Source organism: Leptonychotes weddellii, chromosome 16, assembly GCF_054177405.1.
Source record: "Leptonychotes weddellii isolate Sample4059 chromosome 16, ASM5417740v2, whole genome shotgun sequence".
NCBI classification, from domain to species: domain Eukaryota; kingdom Metazoa; phylum Chordata; class Mammalia; order Carnivora; family Phocidae; genus Leptonychotes; species Leptonychotes weddellii.
In genome coordinates, this window is record NC_138384.1 from 41,623,382 (window position 1) to 41,648,643 (window position 25,262).

Genomic DNA, 25,262 nt, shown 5'->3' on the forward strand with positions numbered 1-25,262 from the left:
CTGTGAGTAACTCCCTTCCTACCTGGCCCGGGTTGCCAGCCCAAATCCACATGCCGGGGGCCAGGCCACATCCATCCTTCTGGGGTCCGAGTCCATGACTCTCAGCTGGACCCCCAGGCTGGCCATGGCTTCTTGTCCCAGGCAAACCTGGGCAGCCCCAGCCTAAGCCAAGACTAGGAGGGGACAGGCTGCTTCTCCCTGAGAGGGTCACCAGCCTCTGAGGGGAAACAGGTGAATATCTCAGACCCAGGCTCAGTGAACACAGGGGACTCATTGTTGGGACTTCTTAAAATGAGGTTGGGACCCAGCTCAGAGGGACACTGTGGCCCTAATACAGACCAGGAGCTTCGGTTTCCCTCGGATTGCATCACCTGTGCCTTTATTCTGTTTGCTCCAGATGGCCCGGACGCCCCCACCATTTCCCCCTCAGACTCCTCTTACCATCCAGGGGCCAACCTCAGTCTCTCCTGCCACGCAGCCTCTAACCCGCCCGCACAGTATTCTTGGTTTATCAATGGGAGGCCCCAGCCATTCACACAGGAGCTCTTTATCCCCAACATCACTGCCAATGATAGTGGATCCTATACCTGCCTCGCCTATAACTCTGGCACTCGGCTCAATAAGACCACAGTCAAGACTATCACAGTCTCTGGTAAGTGGATCCCTGGAGCATCTGCACCGACGACTGTGGTGAAGGTCTGTCTGGCTTTCAGAAAAGAGCCTAGAAGTTATTTCCCATTTGCTTATGTCACAAGCAAATCCCAAATCTGTCTTGTACTCTCCCATTACATGTCTGCAGGATGCTTCCTCCCCTTGCTCTCTGATTTCTCATGGCAGACTTTGGGTCCAGCCTGGAATGTGGGAATAGGGTTCTCTCAGACCCAGAAAGCCCCATATGGTGGTGGGGGCTTACAGAGGGAGAAGGAAGGTCCTTTTGCTCCTGGCTGGCCCTATTGACTGACTCTGCTCTGAGCTCATCTGTGGTGGGACAGGAGCATATGGAGAAGGTACAGGAGAAGCCTGTCTTCAATCTGGCCAAACTGGGCTACCAGTTGTGCCAGTCTCCCTCAAGTGAGGCCGTGGGGAAATGGGCAGGAGCAAGCCCTGAGGCAGACCCTCTGGTTGTGTCAGGCTCTGAAGTCTACCAGTTCTATAACCCTGCATGACACCAGTACGTTTACACTTAAGGAGAGCAGTGAATAATGGTAGATTCCCCCACGAAGTCCCTTCATGGGACAGAAGGAGCAGTGCCAAAAGTATATATTTATACCTACAGCTAAGAGTACCAGCCTTCTGTTAAAACTGTGACCACTACTCTAAAGATTTCCTCCCTGTAATATGCAATCCACAGGCCAGGAAGTAAAAGTCTGATTCCGATTGAGAAGCCCTTTAGATTGGAACTTCTCCAGGTCCTAAGCTCACAAAGATTGGCTGGGCCGTTCTCTTTTTTTCTTTTTCTTTTTCTCTTTCTTTCTTTCTCATTCTTTAAAGATTTTTTATTTATTTATTTGACAGAGAGAGACACAGCGAGAGAGGGAACACAAGCAGGGGGAGTGGGAGAGGGAGAAGCAGGCTTCCCGCGGAGCAGGGAGCCTGACACGGGGCTCGATCCCAGGACCCCGGGATCATGACCTGAGTCGAAGGCAGACGCTTAACGACCGAGCCACCCAGATGCCCCCCATTCTCATTTTCTAATAAATTCTTTAATAAAAGGGAAATGCCTTCCCTTTCTATGTAAAGCTACCATACTAGAGAAGGGGCCTGACCTTTTAGGAAAAGAAAGCTCTAGGAAAGGGTCTCAGGAAAGCCACTGGGTAAAAAATTCCACCTGATGATGAGGATGCTGGACATGTGGCCTTGGAAGAGGTTCCTGGTGCTGATGCTACAGAGATGTCCAGGCAGAGCAGACACAGGACTGAGGGCCAGAAGGGAACTTGAGGGTCACAGGGGGAGGTACAGCTCTCTCCTTAAAGATCGTCACCTGAAGAAAGACACTCATCCTTCTACAGACAGCAGGGCCATCCTCTGGGGCACCTTTACAGAGCTCGCTGGGGCCCTCCGAATGGCTGGCATCTCAGAGGAGGGAGTGTGACCCAAGGCCCCAGGCCCATTCTCATTCCATTACCTCCTGTGTTTCCCCACAGAGCCAGTGGCCCGGCCCTCTCTCCATGCCAGCAACACCACAGTCACAGGAAATAAGGACTCTGTGGTCCTCACCTGCTCCACAAATAACACTGGGTTCTCTATTGGGTGGCTCTTCAATGGCCAGAGTCTAAAGCTCACAGAGAGGATGAAGCTGTCCCAGGACAACAGCACCCTCACCATAGACCCTGTCAGGAAGGAGGATGCCGGGAATTACCAGTGTGAGGTCTCCAACCCAGGCAGTTCCAGCCAAAGTGACCCTGTCCAACTGGTTGTGGAAGGTAACTGACACCTTGCCCCGTGTTACATCTTCCTGGGAAGATTACTCTACTAATGATGCACAAAATTGATAGAAGTCACAGAGGCCAGAAGAGCAGAATAGAATCAAGAGACCATTTCAGTAAACAGAATGGCAGAGTGGTTAAGAGCTAAGTCTCTGAATCAGATATACTCAGTTTCTTATCCTAGGTCTGGCACTTACTGTGTGACCTTACACAAGATTCCTTTTTTCCTCTGTTACCATTTTTTTATGTGGTAAAATATACATAAGGTTTAACATTTTAACCATTTTAAGTTTTCAGTTCAGTAGCATTAGTACATCTGTATTGTTGTGCAACCATCACCACCATCCATTAAACAGTAACTTCCTGCTCCCAATTTTAACCCCAGTAACCACCGTCCTACTTACTGTCTCTATGAATGTGACTATTCTAAGATTAAGTGGAATCATAACAATATTTATTTTTTTGTTTGTCTGGATTTTTTCACTTAGCACAACGTCTTCAGGGTTCATCCACATAGTAGTGCGTGTCAGAATTTCATTTCTTTTTTAAGGCTGAATAATATTCCCTCGTGTGTATGTATCACATTCTGTTTATCATTTATCTGTCTACGAACTTTCGGGTTTTTTCCACCTCTTGGCTGCTATAAATAATGCTGCTGTGAACGTGGGTGTACAAATATCTACTGAAATCGCTGCTTTCAATTCACTGGGGTATAGACCCAGAAGTGGAGTTGCTGCATCAAATGGTAATTCTTTGTTCAATTTTTTGATGAACGGCCGTACCAGTTCCACAGTGACTGCACCATTTACAGTCCCACCAGCAAATACAAAGAAGTTCCAACTTCTCCACATCCTCGCCAACACTTGTTTTCTGTTTCGTTTTGTTTTTAATAATAGTCATCTTAATGGGCATGAGGTGATATCTCATTGTGGTTTTTATCTACATTTCCCTGATCACGAGAGATGTTGAGCATCTTTTCATGTGCCTGTTGGCCATGTGGATGTCTTCTTTGGAGAAATGTCTGTTCAAGTCCTCTACCCATTTTTTTTTTTAAGATTTTATTTATTTATTTGACAGAGAGAGACACAGTGAGAGAAGGAACACAAGCAGGGGGAGTGGGAAAGGGAGAAGCAGGCTTCCTGCTGAGCAGGGAGCCCCATGCGGGGCTCGATCCCAGGACCCTGGGATCATGACCTGAGCCAAAGGCAGACGCTTAATGACTGAACCACCCAGGCGCCCCCTCTGCCCATTTTTTGCTTAGGTTTTTTGTTGCTGAGTTTTAGTTCTCTGTTACGGATATGAACCCTTATGGGACACATTATTTGTAAATATTTTCCCCCACTCTGTGGGTTGTCTTTTCATTTTGTTGATAGTGTCCTTTGATGCACAAAAGTTTTTAATTTTAATTGAAGCCCAGTTTATCTAGTTTTTTCTTTTATTGCCTGTGTTTTTAGTTTCATATCCAAGAAATCGTAGCCAAATCCAAAGTCATGAAGTTTCACCCTGTGTTTTCTTCTAACTCTTACATTTAGGTCTCTGATCCACTTTGAGTTAATTTTTCATATATGGTGTTAAGTAAGCGTTCAGTTCTTTTGCATGGGTGTCCAGTTTTCCCAACTTCATTTGCTGAAAAGACTTTTCTCCATTGAATGGCCTTGGCACCCTTGTCAAAAATGGTGTGACTGTGTATGTAAGGTTTTATTTCTGGGATCTCTATTCTGTTTTATTGGTCTGTTTGTTTGTCTTTATGCTAGTACCACACTGTTTTGATTACTACAGCTTTGCCGTAAATTTTGAAATCAGGAAACGTGAGTCCTCCAACTTTGTTCTTTTGTAAGATTGTTTTGGATATTTGGGGTCCCTTGAAATTCCATACGAATTTTAGGATAGATTTCTCTATTTCTGCAAAAAAAAAATGTCATTGGGATTTTGATCAGGATTGCACTGAATCTGCAGATCATTTTGGGTAGTACTGTCATCTTAAGTCTTCTAATCCATTAGCATGGAATGTCTTCCCATTTATTTATGTCTTTAATTTCTTTCAGCAATGCTTTGTAGTTTTCAGTGTATACATCTTTCACCTCCTTGGTTAAATTAGTTCTTAAGTATTTTATTATTTTTGATGCTGTGGTAAATAGAATTTTCTTAATTTCCTTTTTGGATTATTCATTGTTAGTGTATAGAAATACAACTGATTTTTGTATGTTGATTTAGTATCTTGCAGTTTTTCTGAATTTGTTTATTAGTTATAACAGATTTTGTGGAATCTTTAGTGTTTTCTATGTGTAAGTTCATGTCATCTGTGAACAAAGATCATTTTATACTTCTTTCCAATATGAATGCCTTTTATTTCTTTTTCTTGCCTAATTATTGCTCTGGCTAGGACTTCCAAAGCTATTTTGGATAAAAGTGACAAAAACAGGCATCCCTGTCTTGTTCCTGATCTTAGAGGAAAAATTTGAGTCTTTCAACATTGAGTAAGATGTTGGCTGTGGGTTTTTCATCTATGGCCATTATCATATTGAAGCAGTTTCCTTCTATTACTACTTTTAGGGTTTTTATCATGAAAGGATATTGAATTTTGTTGAATGCTCTTACTGATTCAATCTCCTTACTAGTTACAGATTTTTTCATATTTTCTCTTTCTTCATGATTCCATCTTGGTCGGTTTTGTGTTTCTAGGAATTTGTCCATTTTACCAGGTTATCCAATTTGTTCGCATACAATTATTCACAGTACTTTTATAATATTTATTATTTTATAATAATTATTTCTATAAAGTTGATAGTGATTTCCCCCACTTTCAATTCTGATTTTAGTAATTTTAATCTTTTTTTTTAAGTTAAAGTTTTGTCAATTTTATTCATCTTTTTGTAAGAATCAATTTTTGGTTTCATAGATTTTCTCTATTGTTTTCTACTCACTATTTTATTTATCCCCACTCTAATCCTTATTATTCTCTTCCTTCTGCTAACTTTGGGTTTAGTTTCTTTTTCTTTTTCCAGTTCCTTACAAAGTTAGGTTATTGATTTGAGATCTTCTTTAATGTAAGTGTTTACAATTACAGATTTTTTTTTAAAGATTTTATTTATTTACTTGACACACAGAGAGAGAGAAAGACACAGCGAGAGAGGGAACACAAGCAGGGGGAGCGGGAGAGGGAGAAACAGGCTTCCCGCTGAGCAGGGAGCCCGATGCAGGGCTCAATCCCAGGACCCTGGGATCATAACGTGAGCTGAAGGCAGACACTTGACGACTGAGCCACCCAGGTGCCCCTACAATTACAGATTTCTTGCACAAGATTCTTAACTTCTCTGAGCCTCATATTCCTCAACTGGAAATTGTAATAAGAGGGCACCTGGGTGGCTCATTCAGTTAAACATCTCAAGTCATGATCCCAGCGTCCTGGGATGGAGTCCCGCGTTAGGCTCCATGCTCGTGATCTCTCTCTCTCTCACTCTCTCTCTCTCTCAAATAAATAAATCTTAAAAAGAAAAGAAAATTGTAATAAGTACCTGCTTCATGGGAAGATTTAATGTAATAATCAATTAAACCCTTAGCAAAATTTTACACACAGAGAAAATGTTCCATAAGTGTTAGCTGCTATTACTACTACTATTATCATTAGCTTCTATGAAGTCACGTAGTCCTAGAGTCAAATCCTAGATCCACCTTTTACTGGCCATATGACTTTGGGTAAATTGTTCACTACTCTAAGCCACAGTGTTTTCATCTGGAAATAATGTCTATCTGAAAGCGTTATTATATGGATCAAATGAGATATATGTATTTACCACAGAGCCTGGTACATACTAAGTACACCATAATAGTAGCTAACATTAATATTAATACATCAGGCTTCGGGTGCCTGGGTGGCTCAGTTGGTTAAGCGACTGCCTTCAGCTCATTGGTTAAGCGACTGCCTTCAGCTCAGGTCATGATCCTGGAGTCCTGGGATCGAGTCCTGCATCGGACTCCCTGCTCGGCGGGGAGTCTGCTTCTCCCTCTGATCCTCCCCACCTCTCATGCTCTCTCTGTCTCATTCTTTCTCTCTCAAATAAATAAATAAATCTTTTAAAAAAATATTAATACATCAGGCTTGAGTTGGCTGGTAAGGGCAATAGAAATAAAAAAGAAGAAACAGATGCAAATGGTATTAGTCATTGGGACATAGTTACTGACTGAACATGGGAAAGGAAAAAAAGGAGTCGAATGCAAAGTTTCAAGCCTAGTATGTTAGTGTTTATCCCCCGAGATGCAGCCAAAGTGGGATTACTTATTTATTTATATTTATTGGGAAAAATCTTTATTTATTTATTGAGAAAAATGTCTGTGAGGGTAAGACAGGAGTGGGAGGAGCCTGGGAGGTTCCTCAGACTGTCGTGCAGATGTGACAGAAGAAAGTTTTAGATAGAAGTGCAGTTCTACAAGGGTGTCTGTCTGCAAGGTGATGGGGGGAGGGGTCCTTGAGCTCAAGTCACCCTTAAGAGGAAAACGGTTTCTCATAGAATTGGGCTTATTTCATATCCCTTCCCCCTTCTGTGGGAAGTGTGGTCTCTGTGCAAAGGAGATGGTGAATTCAGAATGCACTCTCCAGGCCTTCCATCACTTAAGTCCTCACCACAAGAGACCTGAGAGGCACATATTCATGGCTGCCACGGCTGGCACACAGAAAAACATGCAACCCTGAAAAGGTGGGAAGCTATAGAAAAACAGCAATCAGCCTTTCTCACATTTCCAAAGCCTTCAAAAATATCTGAGTGCAGAAAGGCCAGGATAGAATTGAGGCAAGTCTGATCATCAGCCTCAAAATACAGTGAGAGAAAAAAATTGAAGGATGAAGTCAGCTAATCACCTCACAGCAACCTTCCCACAGAAAATGTATTCCTTGAAGGAACAAGTAGAGACTACTACACGTTGAGAGTTGTCCTCCAGGGGACCCCCACTGTAAAATAATGTCACCTTCATTCATTCTTCTCTCTTCTTTCCATGACAGGTGGTTTCACGCAACCAAATTCTGGCCTTCCACCTGGGGCTATTGCGGGCATCGTGATTGGAGTCCTGGCTGGGGTTGTTGTGATAGCAGCCCTGGTGTACTTTCTGTTTATCAGAAAGAGTGGCGGGTATGATGACCTTTCCTCTTGCTCCGCTTTCTCCAAGGCTAACTGCCATGCTTGGGAGAGGGAAGGAGACTTGGCCCCTGTCTCTGCACCTGGATCTGCTCCTCCTTCTTTCTAAACTCTTGCTTCTCAGCACTAATTCGTGTGGATCCCTTCATGCTTCCTGGACCCCACTCTCTCTTGGACACAGTCATTCCCATCCCACTATGTTTCTGTCTCCCAGTCAGGGAAGACAAGGTCCCAGAAGGAAAAAAATGAGGAAATGAAAGGAGGAGCAGGAGAAAGTGAGTCTCGCGTGCTCTTTTGACAGTCGTAGGAGGGAGGGATAGGAGAGGAAGAGAACCTAAGAAAAGGCAAAAACAACCAAAGCCTCTTGGACAATAAGAAAAGTGAGACAAAAACCAGCATCTACCTACAGAAGGGGAAAGGGGTCAGGGTACAAGTAGGCTCAGATGCAACTGATAAACAATGGACCCACATGTGGACATCCAGCAAACAGGAAAGGAACAAATCCTAGAGGAAATTGTGGGTAAACTGAAGGAGGAGGCCCTAAGAGGAAAGGCAGTACCAATCATGGTATAAATGAACACTGAAGAACCCCAAGGAATTACCTGCTGACAATGTCCTTCCTAATTCAAGGAGCAAAGATCCTATGCTTGGGAATGGCAGTCACAGTGTCTGATATTTATTTAGGGCAAGTGACCTGCGTGATGTCACAGAGCACAAACCCTCAGCCTCCAACCACAGTAAGTAAAGCCACTCACCCAGTGAGACCTGGTGTGTTCCACCATGTGCCCTGCCCTAGCAGGGAATCCTGGAATCCCAAACTACTTCCTACCTTCTGAATTTTTGGAAGGGGATCTCCATTTCCCAACCTTAGGTTGGCATAGGTCCTCACACCCTTCTAGCCACAAAAAATTCCCCTGAGACACAGCCCTGGGAGAAACATTCACTGCCTGGGCCAAGCAGGCCTGAGCGAGATGGACCTGTTTCCAGGAGTCATTTCCTTGCCTGTACTCCTCCCCTTCCTGCCTCTATGATGGATGTGGGCATTCTCCTTTGGTGAGACTTTCCCTGTCTTGTGGTGCTCTGGGTACTGTGGGCCTCAATGTCCCTCCTTGCCACTGAAGCCTGTTGCTGAGAAGTACATCTGGGTGAAAATCAAGACCTTGTGAACTGGAAGAAATTGTCAGAAGTGGACTGAGGTCTCCTGTGGCTCTACTCTTACCCCTCCTCTGGTACCAATGCCCTGGATCTGGACCCCAACTCTGAGGAAAGTGAATTCCTCAAGCATTCATAGGCCACTTCCTTACCCCACCCTCCCGCCAACTGCCACCTTCTTCAGCTAGAAACCACAGCAGTTTAGGACCCACCTCCCCACCCTTGCTCTCACCCCCCAACCCCCATTCTAAGGCCATAAATGAGCTTTGCATTTTCATGGATTGGGAACTCTTCTTTTGTTTCCCCAGGTCAGGACCACTCTGACAATTTGTCTAACAAGGTAAGCACAACCAGTTTCAGTGGCTGATTTTCTCATGGAAGTATCTCTGTGTAGAATGGGTTATTCTTGAAGCTACAAATGTGAGATCAAGTTTGGGTCAAAATTCCTCAATGCAGCAACAAAGGATTAACCAGTAATCCTCATTACATGAATGTGGACTTCGGAATTAACCCCATCCTGTGTTTAAATCCTGGCTGTGACTCTCAATAGCTCTGTGACCTTGGACAGGTAACTTAAGCTCTTTGAGCCGTGGCTTTGCCATCTGTAAAATGGGCATGCTGCCTACTTCAAAGAGAAGTTGAAGGAATCAAATGAGACGACCAATGGAAAGCACCCAGCACAGTGACCAGCATAAGGCACCAGATGGTTCTCCCTCCTCTATCTTCACTGACCCTGCTCTTACCAACAAAGGATGATGTCCATTCTAATGGTTCTGAGATCTTGGTTCCTTTACTTTACCATAATTTAACCAAATTTTTCTCAACCTTTCAGTAGAATATACATATATACCAAAAAGTGCTTAAATCATAAATATATATATATATTTTTAAAGATTTTATTTATTCATTTATTTGAGAGAGTGAGAGAGAGAGCACATGAGAGGGGGGAAGGTCAGAGGGAGAAGCAGACTCCCTGCCGAGCAGGGAGCCCGATGTGGGACTCGATCCCGGGACTCCAGGATCATGACCTGAGCCGAAGGCAGTCACTCAACCAACTGAGCCACCCAGGCGCCCCATAAATATATTTTAACAATGTATAAATTTTCACGAGTTGAACACAAAAGGCACCCAGGTCAAGAAATAAAACATGTTATCCCCACCCCCAAAAAAAACCCTCAAGTTACTTCCTTCCAAAGAGTAACCATTATCCTGACTTCCAATGCAGTACTTTTGTCTGTTTACGCTCTTACATAATGGGATACATAGTACATCCTTGTGTGTGTCTAGCTTCTTTCATTCAGAATTGTTTTGTGAGATTCATGCATGTCCTTCTATGCATTTGTAGATTGTCCGTTCTCAGTTGCTGTATCATTGCGTTCCAGTATGAATAAATACTATAATCTGTCTCTTCTAATGATCACTCAACAGGATGTTAGCAAGCAGAGTACTCATGGCTAATAAAAACCCTTCTCCAAAGCTAAAAGTTTCAAAGTGGTGATAGCACATGGTGCTGAATCACAGCACACAAGGTGAGGGCCTGACCTATGCCTCTGATTTAACTGACCACACTGCTCATGCCTTTCAGATTGAAGAAGTTGCATATTCTTCCCTGAACTTCAATGCCCAGGAACCAAAGAAATCAACTTCAGCCTCCCCCTCCCCAGCAGCCACAGAAACGGTGTATACAGAAGTACAAAAGAAGTAACGCAACCTGTCCGGCTCGCAACCTGTCCTGCTCGCTGTGCTCACTCTTTCCAAGCTTCTCATCCCCATCACTGTGGGATCCCTTTACCCTCAGGGAAAAGGGGAAGAAGCCTCTTTCCCCACCTCACTCCCTAACGAGGCACCTCCAGGCTGCCTGGTCATAGCCCCTCCCTTCAGTGTCAATAGATGAAAAGGTACATCCGGGATTCTAGGAAACCCAACCTTCCCTGTCATTGAAATTTGGCAAAGCAGACCTTGGGAAGTTGCCACAACCTCTGCCCCTCCTCCTTCCCTTGTTTTAAACTTACCTATTCAGAGCACAGTCATTCCTTCCTGCCCCAGTCCTGTCCTACTGGAGTCTAACTTGAATTTACCATAACCTTGAGAGTCCTCTCCTGATCCACTAAAATGCACGTGCCAGAAAAGAAGAGAGAGAAGAAGTAAAAGTAAAAACTTCTATCTCTCCAAAGCCCCGTGTGAACCCCACCCTGCACAGGAAAACAAATATGCTGAATGGGGATGCTGAACTATACCTTTGTCTACTGTCAAAGTTGTCTACCAGGGCCTGAACACCTTGCTGCTTAACTAGAAAGCCACCTAAGCCATTTGACAAGCCTGTCTTCAGAGAACCCACTAGAAGCAATTAAGAAAATTATTCACTGAGGTCTACAGGTGATTCCTAATGGAAAATGCAAAAAAAAAAAAAAAAATGCATGTATGTTTCATAAGCCCACAGAAGGAGGGCTTATAGCTTCAGGGAGCAGTCAGCTCTTAGTAGAGATAATCAGCTGGGAATTTGGGAAAGGAGTCAGAGAGCTACCCTTCAGAGATTATTTGAATAATTGTTAAAGAATGCAGTTTGGTGTATTAGGTTTTTTCCCTGAGATATTCTGCCATTTTAGTTTTTGCAACTGCTTGTTTATGTGAAAGGGGCTATTTCTACTTAGCTATGTAAGTCAACCTGACTGCCTTCAGTGAAAGAAGCCACCAAGACCCCTCAAGTCCCCTTGGCCAGGAGCTCCTCGAGGTGTTTATGTCGGGGGCTCCAAAAAAGAAAAGCAGTAGCAGCGGTTTTCCTCCTTCGTGGCTAGTAATGGGTCTAACTCAGTTTCCCGGCATCTCAGGCCGGTCTTCAACCACCATTGCTTTCCACGTCTCTGCTGCACATGGTGTCTGCCCCACTCACTTTCTCAGGAGACCTGGCCTCTTGCCAAGGTTCCACTGGTCCTTGAGAAGTGGGGGTGCCCTGAAGGGAACACACTCATGCCCCTGTTGGCATTGCTTATCTCCCTGGAAAGCTGCCCTGGTGCTGATGCTCCTGGGGAACCAGGGCTGTGAGGGGTGTTAGGACAGGGGAGGGTGATAACTGGGTCAGAGGCATCTTGAATAGCCTCGGAAATGTTTTCTCCCATGGGGGTCTATGAGCCCCAGTGTGCAGAATAGAAAGGAAGGGCAGGAGAAGGAAAGGCAACGTACTTCCCACCCAGCCTCCTCCTACACAGTCTCTTTGGGGCTGTTGAGAAAGGGGTTTTATTCGATATTGATTACTTGATGTCATGCTTTGTCTGAGGCCCCTCAAAGAGGGCGAGTTGGGAATTCTCTGTACTCAGGTACCTCTTTCAAGGGTTTTCTAACCCTGACAGTCTGTATATACTTCCCCTCATCCATGCTATTCTGTGTTATTTAATTTTGTCTGGCTAGGGCCACTTCTGAATTATTTGTAAAATCTCTATATTTATAATAAAAATTATAAAGTCAACATGAACTTGCTGCCTCACGGTTGATACTGCTTTAGACAATATCTTCTTTACAGGCAGAAGAAAGAGAACTTGCTGAACTGGGAGTCAGAATGAGCCCAAGTCTACAGATATTTGATCCAGTGATCAGAAGATTAGCTAGTCATTTGCATGCCTGCTGACAAAGTGAGTCTGTCTAGATATGACAGCCCATAGCTTCAACCTGCTCGGAAGAAACTGCCTATTTTCTTCTGAGAGACGTGATTCCATGAGTAAAAGATCTCCAGGCCTCGGGCGCCTGGGTGGCTCAGTCGTTAAGCGTCTGCCTTCGGCTCAGGTCATGATCCCAGGGTCCTGGGATCGAGCCCCGCATCGGGCTCCCTGCTCTGCGGGGAGCCTGCTTCTCCCTCTCCCACTCCCCCTGCTTGTGTTCCCTCTCTCACTGTCTCTCTCTCTGTCAAATAAATAAACAAATCTTTAAAAAAAAAAAGATCTCCAGGCCTCTTTATTAGGGACCAGTGACGCTTCCTGCACGGGTGGCTCTGGTGACTCAGATGCAGCAGACAGCTTGGGCTCAGAGCCTCCACAGGTCCATTCACACAGACGCCTCTCTAGGGTATTCTAACCTGAGTACCCTTCATTTATTAACCCCACTAAGTACTAGCCTATTCTATCATCTCCTTCATTTCCAAGCCATAGAAGCACGTGTGCCGCGTCCCGTCCTTGTCACCTGGTATCTCCTGGCCCCTGTGCGGTGGCGCATCCACACCCAAGACCGCTAGGTGCAGCAGGAAGTCAGTACCCGTCCTTAGCCCAATTCAAAGGTATCTTCACCATCCTCACGTTTGCTTTTACAATGTCTAAGACCACGGACAACTTTTCCTTCTTGGACATTCTCCTTCTTCCACCCCGGACTTTGCATCACGCCCCACACCAGATTTAGTAGTAAGACCCGACGGGACACCTCCACATGATCCTCCTTCCATAGCTTCGATGACCTCTCTGCAGATGGCCCCTGCATCTGTATCTCTAGCCCCTACTGCTTCCCAGAACTCCTGACACTCATATCCAAACACCTTCTGAAATTCCTCCTTATTTAAATTGCACCCCCCATCCCCACCCCCGCAGCCCTACACGGCAACTCACTTTTCTCTTTCCACATCTTTCCACACTACCACTGTTTCCTCCGCATTGCTCTCTGGTTTCCCAGATTCGATACATCACAAAACCTGATGGTCCTTTAACACCTCTCAGTACATTGTTCTGTCGATTCCCGTGACCCTAAACAACCCAGGCCCTCAATAACTCTGCTGGAAGTACAGCCTGACTCTTTGTCTCTGGTCTCTCTATTAAAATCTTTCTTGCTCACTCTTGCCTCACTATCTTCCTAAAAACTGGTTCACTCTCCTGTTCAAGGGTCTGTAGTGGCCTACCCTGGCCTATCAGGTAAGATCAAATTTCTTCCTCTTTACTAATATTTCTTACCTTCTTTACCACAACTCTAGTATAACTCCTCCATTCTAATTAGATCTGTCTCCTTACCCAACCCTGCTGCTCTACCCCATATACACATATAATTCTTAGTCCCAATGATATGCCTGAAAACAAATACCAAACAGGGCAAGGTTCTGTTATCTCACAGAGGAGTTACCCCTACTGGTCATCACAACTCCAACCCTGGGGAGGACAGGGACTCTGAGACTCAGGAAACAACCTACCTGTGACTGCGATCTTTTTTCTGATGACCAATTCATGTGTTCGTGAAATGCTTATTGAGCACCTACTGTGCTACAAATGTGGGTGACAGACTCCATGAAAGACACAGAAATGAGAAAGGCTAGGAACATAATGCCTAAGACAGGAAATAAGACATGAAAAAGTATTATAATATAAAAATAAAAAGGTATAAATGCTACAAGAGAAGACAGAAAGAAATCCAATGGGAAATGTGGCTGTACATTAGAATGATGGGGAAATTTTAAAAAACAATTGACACTCAGGCCCCACCCCCAGATTCCAACTCCATTGGTGCAGGCTGGAATCCTGGCACTGGTGAGTATTGAAAGATCCCCAGATCCTGTTGATGTGTAGGCAGGATAAAGAACCTCTGTTATCACAGGTAGGACTGAGCCTCAAAGCAGTGGTTTTTAGCTAGGAATAGAAATTGGAACTACCTGGGGAACTTTTCCAACATACATATTAAGCCCATGAACAATCCCTGAGAAAGCTGCTGGTACAGTGTGTCTTCAGTGAGACCTGGGTTATTTGGAAAGACTACCAGGTAATTCTCACGTATATTCTGTTCCAGGAAACACTGACCTAAAACATAGGTAAAATTGAAAAACTGAGGAGTTAGGAGAATATTCCACATGATGGGCATAAAATGAATAATCTATTCTGCAAGGCACAGAGAAGTACTTAAAATAAAATTATCGGCAAGTAGCTAAACTTTAAGAGACTGCTGATACCACCTGTTGTGAAGATGGGAAAGACGTGGTATTCCTCATATTGCTGGTGGAAATAGAAAATGACACAACCACTCTGGAAAAGAGTCTGACATTTTCTTATAAAGTTAAATATACAGTCAATCCCACTTCTAGGTATCTACCCAAGAGAAATGAAAATAGATATCCACACAAAGAGTTATACATCAGTGTTTCTAAACAGCATTATTCATAATCGCCAAAAAATGGAAACCACAAATATCCATCAGTATGTGAATGGATAAACAGATTGTGGTATATCTATACAAGGGAATACTAGTCATCAATAAAAAGGGCACAAACTACTGCTAAAATGAGATGCATGAATCTCCAAAACATTATACTATGCAGAAGAAGCTAGACATGAAGGAGCACACACTATATTTAAATGAAGCTCAAGAATAGGCAATAATAATTAATGATGTTAGGATTCACCATAGGGGGTGGAATTAACTGCAAAGGTGCACAAGGGAGCTTTCTGGGTCACATTTGACATCTCAATTCAGGTGGTGATTACATGGATGTTTATACATTTACCAAAACTCAAATGGTACACTTAAGATCTGTATGCATTTCTTTTTTTTTTAAGATTTTATTTTTTTATTTGAGAGAGAAAGAAAGAGAGCACAAACACGAGCCGGGGTGGGGGTGGCAGAGGAAGAAGCAGATTCCCTGCGCAGCAGGGAGCCCAACTCAGGGTTTGATCCCAGGGCTCCAGGATCATGACCTGTGCAGAAGGCAGCAGATGCTTAATTGACTGAGCCACCCAGGCACCCCAGATCTATATGCATTTCAATGTATTTCAATTTTATCTCAATTTTTAAAAATAAAGTAAGTGAAGGAGCAACCAATTCAATCTATCAGGTACAAAATCTCCCATCGCAAAGTGAACTATGTTCATGCTCTCAAGGAGCTCCTTCAGGGTCGTCCCTATTTTGAAGAAATAGCAAAAAAGCCAAACATGGTCGTCCAAACTCAAAGTGAAATAGAGACTAGGGACAAAAAACAGAAACAAGAAAACCCAGCCCATTTCCTTCTAGCATGCAAATGTCTGAGTCACAGACACACTCACTGTCCTCAAACCTTTAGTAATGGCTGAGAGTAGCCAGATCTAAGTTAATCCCTAACTAAAGTACCAGAAACCAAAAGCCACCCCAAGAAACCAACCAAATATGACAATAAGGCTACACTCATTCAACTAGGGCATTTTATAGATTTCTGATGAGTCATTCATTTATTAAACACTTACTGGGGATTTCTATATGTCAAGCACTAAGCCAGGGGCTGATGAGAACATGAAGATTAAAAATAAAGCCTGGGGCGCCTGGGTGGCTCAGTCGGTTAAGCGTCTGCCTTCAGCTCAGGTAACGATCCCAGGGTCCTGGGATCGAGTCCCACGTTGGGCTCCTTGCTCAGTGGGGAGCCTGCTTCTCCCTCTGCCTCTGTCTGCCTCTCTCTCTCTCTCTCAAATAAATAAATATTAAAAATAAATAAAGCCCCTTACTTGGATTTTTAAGGGGGGGGTAGGCAAAGAAAGAAATAAAGGAACAAAAAAGGCTGGAAGGAAAGAGAAGGGAAGGGGGGAATTATGAGACAGTTGCAGAAATCAGAATAGTGACTATTTTAAGACATTGAGGAAGTATTAACTTTTAGTGCAATAGTGGTATTGTGATTATGTTTTTGTAAAGATACCTTATATTTTAGTAATACAATTGGAATATTAATGAAATTATCCAATGTCTGAAATTTGCTTCAAAATAATCCAGGTTTGAGGAGAGGAGTATAAATGATACAATACTGGCCACAAAATAATTGCCAAAGCTGCATGATGAGTGTGTGGATTCATCTTATTATTAGCTTTACTTTTGCAACTGTTTGAAATTTTCCAGAAAAAAAAAAAGAAGTCCCTGCTCTCCAGAAGCTTACAACACAAGGAATCAGATATTCCAACAAATACACTACTATGTAGTTTAACAAAATTTGACAAAGTGTAGTCAAGCTCCAAGGATAGTGACTGCCCCCGGGATAGGCAAAAGAAGTCTGAGAAGATGGGGCGCCTGGGTGGCTCAGTTGGTTAAGCGACTGCCTTTGGCTCAGGTCACGATCCTGGAGTCCCGGGATTGAGTCCCGCATCGGGCTCCCTGCTCAGCGGGGGGTCTGCTTCTCCCTCTGACCCTCCTCCCTCTCATGCTCTCTGTCTTTCATTCTCTCTCTCTCTCAAATAAATAAATAAAATCTTAAAAAAAAAAAAAAAGAAGTCTGAGAAGATCTTAAAGGAGCATCCTCCCCTTGACCAGAGTCTTTAAGAAAAAGTAGTACAGGCAAAAGAGCAAACCAGTGGTACAAAGGCATGCAGATGTGAAGCAGCAGAGTTCAGGCATACGCTTTGGATGACTTACCAGAGACCATGTTATTTAGGAGCACACATTCTGGAGCCAGACTACCTACACTGGAGGTCCTGCTCCTAAGGACCTACTCTGAGACTTTGGGCAGGCTACTTGTAATGTTTCTCTGTGCCTCAGATTCTTTACCTATGAAACAGGGATTATAACAATACATACTTCTCAGGGCTATTGTCAGAAGTCAATGAGTTAACACATGTGTAAAATGCTTAGAAGACAGTGGACAAACAATAAATTTTAGCTGCAGGATACAGAATTAATATACAGAAACCTATTGCATTTTTATAGAATAATAACAAAATACCAGAAAGAGAAATTAAGAAAATAATCCCATTTAAATCACATCAAAAGGAATAAAATACCCAGGAATAAATTTAACCAAGGAGGTGAAAGACCTGTACTCTGAAAACTGTAGACACTGATGCAAGAAACTGAAGATAAATGGAATAGAGGGAAAGATATACCATGCTGATGAAGTGGAAGAATTAATATTGTTAAAATGTCCATACTACACAAAGCAATCTACAGATTCAATGCAATCCCTACCAAAATACCAACAGTATTTTCACAGAACTAGAATAAGTAATCCTAAAATGTGTATGGAACCACAAAATACCCCACATGGCCAAAGCAATCTCGAGAAAGAAGAACAAAGCTGGAATTATCACAATCCCAGATTTCAAACAATACTACAAAAAGCTACAGTAATCAAAACAATATGGTACATGCACAAAAATAGACACATAGATCAATGGGACATAATAGAGAACCCAGAAACAAACCCAAGCTTGTATGGTCAATTACATACAAAGGAAGCAAAAATATATAATGGGGAAAAGATAGTCTCTTCAATAAATGGTGCTGGGAACTGGACAGCTACATGCAAAAGAATGAAACTGGACCACTTTCTTAAACCATACACAAAATTAGGGGCGCCTGGGTGGCTCAGTCGTTAAGCGTCTGCCTTCGGCTCAGGTCATGATCCCAGGTTCCTGGGATCGAGCCCCGCATCGGGCTCCCTGCTCAGCGGGAAGCCTGCTTCTCCCTCTCCCACTCCCCCTGCTTATGTTCCCTCTCTCGCTGTGTCTCTCTCTGTCAAATAAATAAATAAAATCTTTAAAAAAAAAAAAAACCATACACAAAATTAAACTCAAAATGGATAAGGACCTAAATTTAAGACCTGAAGCCATAAAACCTCTAAAAGAAAACATAGACAGTAATCTGTTGGATATCGGCCTCATCAATATTCTTCTGGATCTGTCTCCTGAGGCAAGGGAAACAAAGCAAAAATAAACTATTGGGACTACATCAGACATTTTGCACAGCAAAGGAAACCATCAACAAAATGAAAAAGCAACATACTGAATGGGAGAAAATATTTGCAAATAATATATCCGATAAGAGGGTAATATCCAAAATATATAAAGAACTCATACAACTCAACACCAAAAAACCAAATAACCCAATTAAAAAATGGGCAGAGGAGGGGCACCTGGCTGGCTCAGTCAGTGGAGCATGTGACTCTTGATCTCAGGGTCATGAGTTCGAGCCCACGTTGGGTGTAGAGTCTACTTAAAAGAAAATTAAAAATAAACTTCGAAAAAAAAAAAAATGGGCAGAGGATCTGAATAGGCATTTTCCAAAGATGACATACAGATGGCCAAGAGTCACAGGAAAAGATGTTCAGCATCACTAATCATCAGAAAAATGCAAATCAAAACCACAATGAGATATCACCTCATGCCAGTCAGAAAGGCTAGTATCAAAAAGACAAGAAATAACAAGTATTGGCAATGATATGGGAAAAATGGAGCCCTTGTGAGCTGTTGGTGGAATGTAAATTGGTGTAGCCACTATGGAAAACAGTATGGAGGTTGCTCAAAAAATTAAAAACACAAATACCATATGACCCAGCAATTCCACGTCGAGGTATTTACCTGAGGAAAACAAAACACCAATTCAAAAAGATACATGCACTCCTATGTTTATTTGCAGCATTATTCATAATAGACAAGATACGGAAGCAATCCAAGTGCCCACTGATAAATGAATGGACAAAAAAATATGTTGTATATATATATTTACATATAATAGGATATTACTCAGCCATAAAAAAGAATGTAATCTTACCAGCATGGATGGACTTAGAGGGTATTATGCTAAGTGAAATAAGTCAGACAGAAAAACACAAATACCATATGATTTCACTTATATGTGGAATCTAAATAAACAAAACAGAAATAGATTCATAAATACAGAGAACAAGCTGGTGGTTGCCAGAGGGGAGGGGTGTGAGGGGGGATGGGTGAAAGAGGTGAAAGAGATTAAGAAGACTTCCTGGGGTGCCTGGGTGGCTCAGCTGGTTAAGCGGTCGACTCCTGGTTTCAGCTCAGGTCACAATCTCCCGGTCATGATCTCCCAGTCCTGAGATCAGCCGGCATCAGGCTCCACACTGAGCATGGAGCCTGCTTAAGATTCTTTCTCTCCTCTCCTTCTGCCCCTCCCCACACCCCCCACTCCCCATCCACCCTGCTCCCACGTGCACGCACTCTTTTTTTTAACATAACTTCAAGATTTTATTGTCTTCATAATATAACAAAATATTAAACTTAGAACTGGATCACTTGGCCCTTTCTCTTCTTATCTCCTCCCAGTTCAAAATTCTTGCATCTCTTAATAGCCAGCATTCTCTTAGATCTGCAATTGGGTTCAACACATTCAAGCCTCAGCACAATCTTCTTTGTAGTTTTAGGCTTTTTCCAAAAAATTGGCTTAGTCTGCCCACCATAGCCACTCTGCTTCCTGTCATAACGCCACTCTCCCTGGGCATAAAGAGAATCTTTGCCTTTCTTGTACCGTGTTACTTTGTGGAGTAGGTACTTGCCACACTTCTTGCAGAAAGTCTGCCAGGTTTAGTAACGTTCACCATGTTTGTGAGAGCACTATCGGCATGGAAACAAAGGCGCGAACTCTCTCTTAAAAAAAAAAAAAGTAAGTACAAACTTCGAATTATAAAATAACTTAAGTCATAGGGATGAAAAACACAGCATAGGGAATACAGTCAATAATACTATAATAACTTTGTATGGTGACAGATGTAACTACACTTACAGTGCACATTTCATAATGTATACAATTGTCAAATCACTACGTTGTACACCTGAAACTAAGATAATATTGTATGTCACCTATACTTCAATTTAAAGATTTTATTTATTTATTTGAGAGAGAGAAAGAGTGTGAGCACAAGCGGGGGGGAGGGGCAGAGGGAGAGGGACAAGCAGACTCCCCGCTGAGCAAGGACCCTGGGATCAGGACCTGAGCTGAAAGCAGACGCTTAACTGACTGAGCTACCCCAGCATCCCTAAAATCTTATCTAATTTGTACTTGTTACCTTTCTTCTTTTTGTTAGACTATACACTTGTAAAGTAAGGACTATATCTTATTTATCTTTATATCCCCAGAACCTACCCTAAGGCCAAGTCCATAATAGCCACTAATCAAGCAACTTTTTCAGGTACTAGGGAAGGGACTGCCAAAAGCCTTTGCCTAGCCCCCTTTACTCCCCTATGGATTATACCCTCAATTCCTACAATTATTTGGCTTCCTTGAGCTCCCTTCTTTGTTTCCACCTCCTCCCTTACTCTGCTCCAGAGATGTTCATTCACTAATGGTGCTCTCTGGTCTCTCCCCCTGCAGGTGTTCCAATGCTTCCTTTTCCTCTCTCCCCACACCTATATTATCTAAACAGCCTCTGCATCACTTATTCTGCAATTACTAAAGGGTGAAGGGAGGCTGAATTTCTCAACCATTGGTCTCATACCTATTCGTGAGAAGTAGAATCCTCTGGAAAAGAGAAAAGCAGGTAAGATAGTAACCAGAACATAAAGCCTTCAAACATAGCTCCATCTTAAGGAAATCCTGTAGATACATTTGTACAATCAGCTAACATCTCACTGAGGTTTTGGGAGGTTCAGAAACTGCTGGGGAGAAGAGAGAGGCATGATGGGCAGGAAGTTCAGCTATATGTTAATTTTTGTTTTGCAAATTTCAGGGTTACCCCCCCGCCCCTAATAAACATCTTCATTTTCTCCCAGAGTAGAGACTCAAAGAGGAAGAGAATATGAAGATCCAAAGCCTAAGAACTAAGAAGATACAAGATCACAGATAGCTACAGACTTTAAAGATAAAGTAGGAAGAAGGTCAGATGCAGGTCTCCCTTGAATCACAACTCTGTCCGAATTGCCCTCTACCCTGAGCAGCATCTCCCGAAGAGTGGGAATTGCTGGTAGAACATTAACTACCTAGGACCAGAAGGAAATGGAGCCCTCTGACGTGCCTCTCTCTACTCATTCTCCCCAGGCTTCCTCTGAGAGGAGAACAATTCAAGGCCATATTCCCAGGCCCAGTATTTTATGGTTTTTTTCCTATAAAAAAGGTTGAGGGGGGGGGGCGCCTGGGTGGCTCAGTCGGTTAAGCGGCTGCCTTCGGCTCAGGTCATGATCCTGGAGTCCCGGGATCGAGTCCCGCATCGGGCTCCCTGCTCAGAAGGGAGTCTGCTTCTCCCTCTGACCCTCCCCCTCTCATGCTCTCTCTCTCTCTATCTCATTCTCTCTCTCAAATAAATAAAAATTTAAAAAATCTTAAAAAAAAAAAAAAAAGGCTGAGGGGGATCACAAAGCAGAAATAGGACACTGGAGAAAGTCACATTAAAAAGAGCAACTTAGGGGCGCCTGGGTGCCTCAGTCGGTTAAGCCTCCAATTTTGGCTCAGGTCATGATCTCAAGGTCCTGAGACTGAGCCCCACATCAGGCTCCGTGCTCAGTGGGGAGTCTGCTTGAGATTTTCTCTCTCCCTCTGCCCCTCCCCCTGCTCTCTCTCTCAAATAAATAAATAAATCTTAAAAAAAAAAAAAAAAAGAGCTGCTTAAGCATGCTTTGTTTAAAGGTCAAAGTCTTGTGAAACATGCCAGTCTCCCTTCACTGCCTCTCTGTGTCAACGAGCCTTGCCCCATCTGAACCCAGAACTCCTCTGGTCTGGGGACTAGAGCTAGAAAGGAAAAGGGGAACTGGGAATAGGAAGACAAATAAATACAAGCAAATTGGGAGGCCCCCTGCGATACTAGGTGTGATTATTAAGGAAGTGAAACTGGTCTTCTTGTAGGGTTCAGACAGGTGTTGAGAGAAACTACATGAAATAACAAAATGTTTTGAGTAACAACAGAACTCTTGGAATAAATATATAGCCACCCAGGCCAACTACTTTTTTTTTTTCCAGGACAACTACTTTTAAGGTGCCCGTATTTATCTGGATATGATATACTTGTAAAAGGAATCCTAAAACTCATGTTGAGTCTCATAACTTTATTGTCTGAATTTAAATAGGACCAAGGAACAACTTGATACTACCAGGAGGTTGAGGAGAAAGGAAAGAGCAGGAAAGACAGGAGTGTATATGGTGGCAGAGATGTTGGAGATGAAAAAAGAAGAGCCAAAGAGAGGTGTAATATAAAAGGAACAATATATTCCTACTGTAAATACAGAGGGAAGCAGTGATTTAATTACAGCTAAAGTCAGTTATTAGGCCAGCTTCCCCAGTTGAAGCTTTCCTGCATGACTCCATCAGCCAGCCCTGTGTGGTCCAGGGGTACAGTGGAGTGGGAGTGGAAATGGGTAGAACCAGACACTAACTTCTCCCACTTCCGTTTAAACCCAAGAAGGGCTTTATTCTCCTGCACAGGAGAATTGGACTTTGCACATTCGTTGGCTACTTTACATTAGATAGGGAAATTTGATTAATGTCAATTCTTCAGAGTCAGCTGTAAAACTTGCCTGCCAGTAAATCAATAAATTAAAGAGCAAGAGTTATTAGGGCTTCATGTGCTTGTGAACTTATTCTGTGAAGCAACCTCTGTTCTTTTTATTTAAAGATTTATTTATTTAAAAGAGAGAGAGCATGTGCATGAGTGGCGGGGAGGGGGCGGGGGGGGATAGTAAAGGGCAGAGGGAGAGAATATCCTCCAGCAGACTCTGCTCTGTGGAAGGAGCCAACGTGGGGCTCAACCCCAGAATCCCAGGAACCCAGGACCATGACCTGAACCGAAATCAAAAGCTGGTCGCCCAACCGACTGAGCCACCCATGCGCCCCTACAGCCTCTGTTCTTTAGAATCTTAAGTCCTGGGCCACCTGGCTGGCCCAATCAGTACAGCATCAGACTCTTGATCTCAGGGTCATGAATCCAAGCTCCAAGATAGGCGTGGAGCCTACTTAAAAAAACAAAAAATCTGAAGTCCTCCATATGACCCAGCAATTCCACTCCCAGATATATACCCAAGAGAAATAAAAACTATGTCGACACAAAAGCTTGTACACAAATGTTCATAAGCAGCATTATTTGTGCTAGCCAAAAAGTGCAAACAACCCAAATATCCATCAACTGATGGATGGATAAACAAAATAGGGTGTGTAATGGAAAATCATTTGGCAATAAAAAGAAATAAAAATAAAATACTGACATCTGATACAACATGGATGAATCTTAAAAACATCATGCTAAGTGAAAGAAGCCAGTCACAAATACCACAGATTGTATGATTTTATTTATATGAAATATCCTGAACAGGCAAATTCATAGAGACAAAAAGATTAGTGGCTTCCAGGGGATGGAGAGAGGAGATGGGGATGAGGAGCGCTTGGTAACGAGTATGGGGTTTCTTGTTAGCGTGATGAGAATGTTCTAAAATTGCAGTGATGCTGTTATGCCATTCTGTGAACTTACTAAAAACCACTGAATTATACACTTTAAATGGATGAATTGTATGGTATATGAATTCTATCTCAAGCTGTTACTTAAAAAGAAATCTAAAGGTCTGGAAAAGGACAGTGTCAGCCAGCTGGAGTTTAGGTTCAGTTATACTAGCCCATAAGCCCATTAAGACCCATAGCCAGCCTGTAACACTGCAAAAATCTGAACTTTTGCTTTAATTAAAACAAAACAAAACAACAAAAACTGATATCAAGGCCTTGCACCTCATTTGTGCTCTCCCTACCAGCTCTATACCACTTGTTCAACTGACTTAAGAAGAAAGGTGTTCTGGGGCGCCTGGGTGGCTCAGTTGGTTAAGCGACTGCCTTCGGCTCGGGTCATGATCCTGGAGTCCCGGGATCGAGTCCCGCATCGGGCTCCCTGCTCAGCAGGGGGTCTGCTTCTCCCTCTGCCCTCTTCCCTCTCGTGCTCTCTGTCTCTCATTCTCTCTCAAATAAATAAATAAATCTTTAAAAAAAAAAAAAGAAGAAAGGTGTCCTAAGTAACTATGGAAATCATTCGTTGATACCACAAATATTTATTGAGCATCTATTATATGAAATGTACTTTTCTAGGCCCCAGGAATTTAACACGTCATCCCTGCCTACAAGATGCTTACAGTACATTCATCAGATGGTCTCAAGAGACCATAGTAAGTGCTACAAAAGGGGTAAGTGCTGGGAAATTTCAGGAGCATAATCCGGGGTTGGTGTGTTAGTGTAGTAGATTACAGAAGTAAGGTACAAACCAAAGACTGAAAGATAACTCAAACTGATAGGAAAATAAAGAGGCATGACAGGAGTGTTCTAGGCAGACAGAATAAGTGCAAAGGCCCAGATTCATAGAAAGCAGGGAATTTCAGGAATTAAAGTACTTTGGTGTGGCTGGAACATAATGTGCAAGACTTGGGGTGAGGGGCAAGACTGAGACAGAGGAAGCGGAAGTAAACTGAGGTCTTTTAAATTTGTAACAGGACAAAAAACTTGGAAGCCATGCTGAAGAGGTAAAAGTGCAGCTGGAGGGCAACATAGAAGGACTGAAGGACTTTAATAACAGAAAAGGATGTGATCAGAAGTTTGTTTGATAAGGCCACTCCAGCCACAATGTGAGTGGGGGGCTGGGAGGGGACCCAGAATTAATTAGGCTGGAGGCAAGGAAGGGAGTCAGAGAGAAGATGTTGCAGGGATCCAGAGAAGGAGACGATGGGGGCCTGAGTTAGTAGTATGAGTTAGGTTGGAAAGGAGGGGACAGGATAGAGATATGTAGGAGGTAGCACTGTCAAGACTGATGACTGAGCAGCTGAGGGAATGACGAAGGGAAGAGGCAGGGTGGTAGCAGGTTTCTGGCACAGATAACTGTGGGCTACCAGCACACATATATTATTATAATGATAACTATTATTATTTTTAAAGAACCAGGTTTGGA

At 43.1% G+C, this 25,262-nt stretch overlaps 1 protein-coding gene and 1 long non-coding RNA gene across 4 annotated transcripts; one reads left to right on the plus strand and one right to left on the minus strand.

Moving 5' to 3' along the window:
- Positions 1 to 96: 96 nt before the first annotated feature.
- On the plus strand, positions 97 to 12,176 carry LOC102750022 (cell adhesion molecule CEACAM1-like). Of its 3 annotated transcripts, XM_081806955.1 has the most exons (6): positions 110 to 652; positions 2,145 to 2,423; positions 7,423 to 7,549; positions 8,240 to 8,292; positions 9,016 to 9,047; positions 10,293 to 12,176. In XM_081806955.1, exons 1-6 carry the CDS (start codon positions 292 to 294, stop codon positions 10,410 to 10,412), a joined length of 972 nt encoding a protein of 323 aa, XP_081663081.1. In that variant the 5' UTR covers positions 110 to 291; the 3' UTR covers positions 10,413 to 12,176. The 3 variants fall into 3 exon arrangements, with proteins under 3 accessions (XP_081663082.1, XP_081663084.1, XP_081663081.1); XM_081806958.1 differs by lacking the exon at positions 8,240 to 8,292 and having other exon boundaries at positions 102 to 652; XM_081806956.1 differs by lacking the exons at positions 9,016 to 9,047; positions 10,293 to 12,176 and having other exon boundaries at positions 97 to 652; positions 8,186 to 8,243.
- Positions 12,177 to 18,161: 5,985 nt separating this feature from the next.
- LOC145717594 (uncharacterized) lies at positions 18,162 to 21,475 on the minus strand. The gene is made up of 2 exons (XR_014140930.1): positions 20,856 to 21,475; positions 18,162 to 20,007 (listed from the first exon to the last, which is right to left on the minus strand). It is a non-coding gene; the product is annotated as an uncharacterized LOC145717594 (long non-coding RNA).
- Between the last annotated feature and the right edge of the window lie 3,787 nt (positions 21,476 to 25,262).

Bases quoted from the DNA above. Each gene is read 5' to 3' on its own strand.
- LOC102750022 (XM_081806955.1), top strand. From the start codon at position 292: ATGAGGTTGGGACCCAGCTCAGAGGGACACTGTGGCCCTAATACAGAC. The intron at 2,424-7,422 runs GTAACTGACACC...TTTCCATGACAG, and splicing joins TGTCCAACTGGTTGTGGAAG to GTGGTTTCACGCAACCAAAT. The intron at 7,550-8,239 runs GTATGATGACCT...ATATTTATTTAG, and splicing joins TTTATCAGAAAGAGTGGCGG to GGCAAGTGACCTGCGTGATG.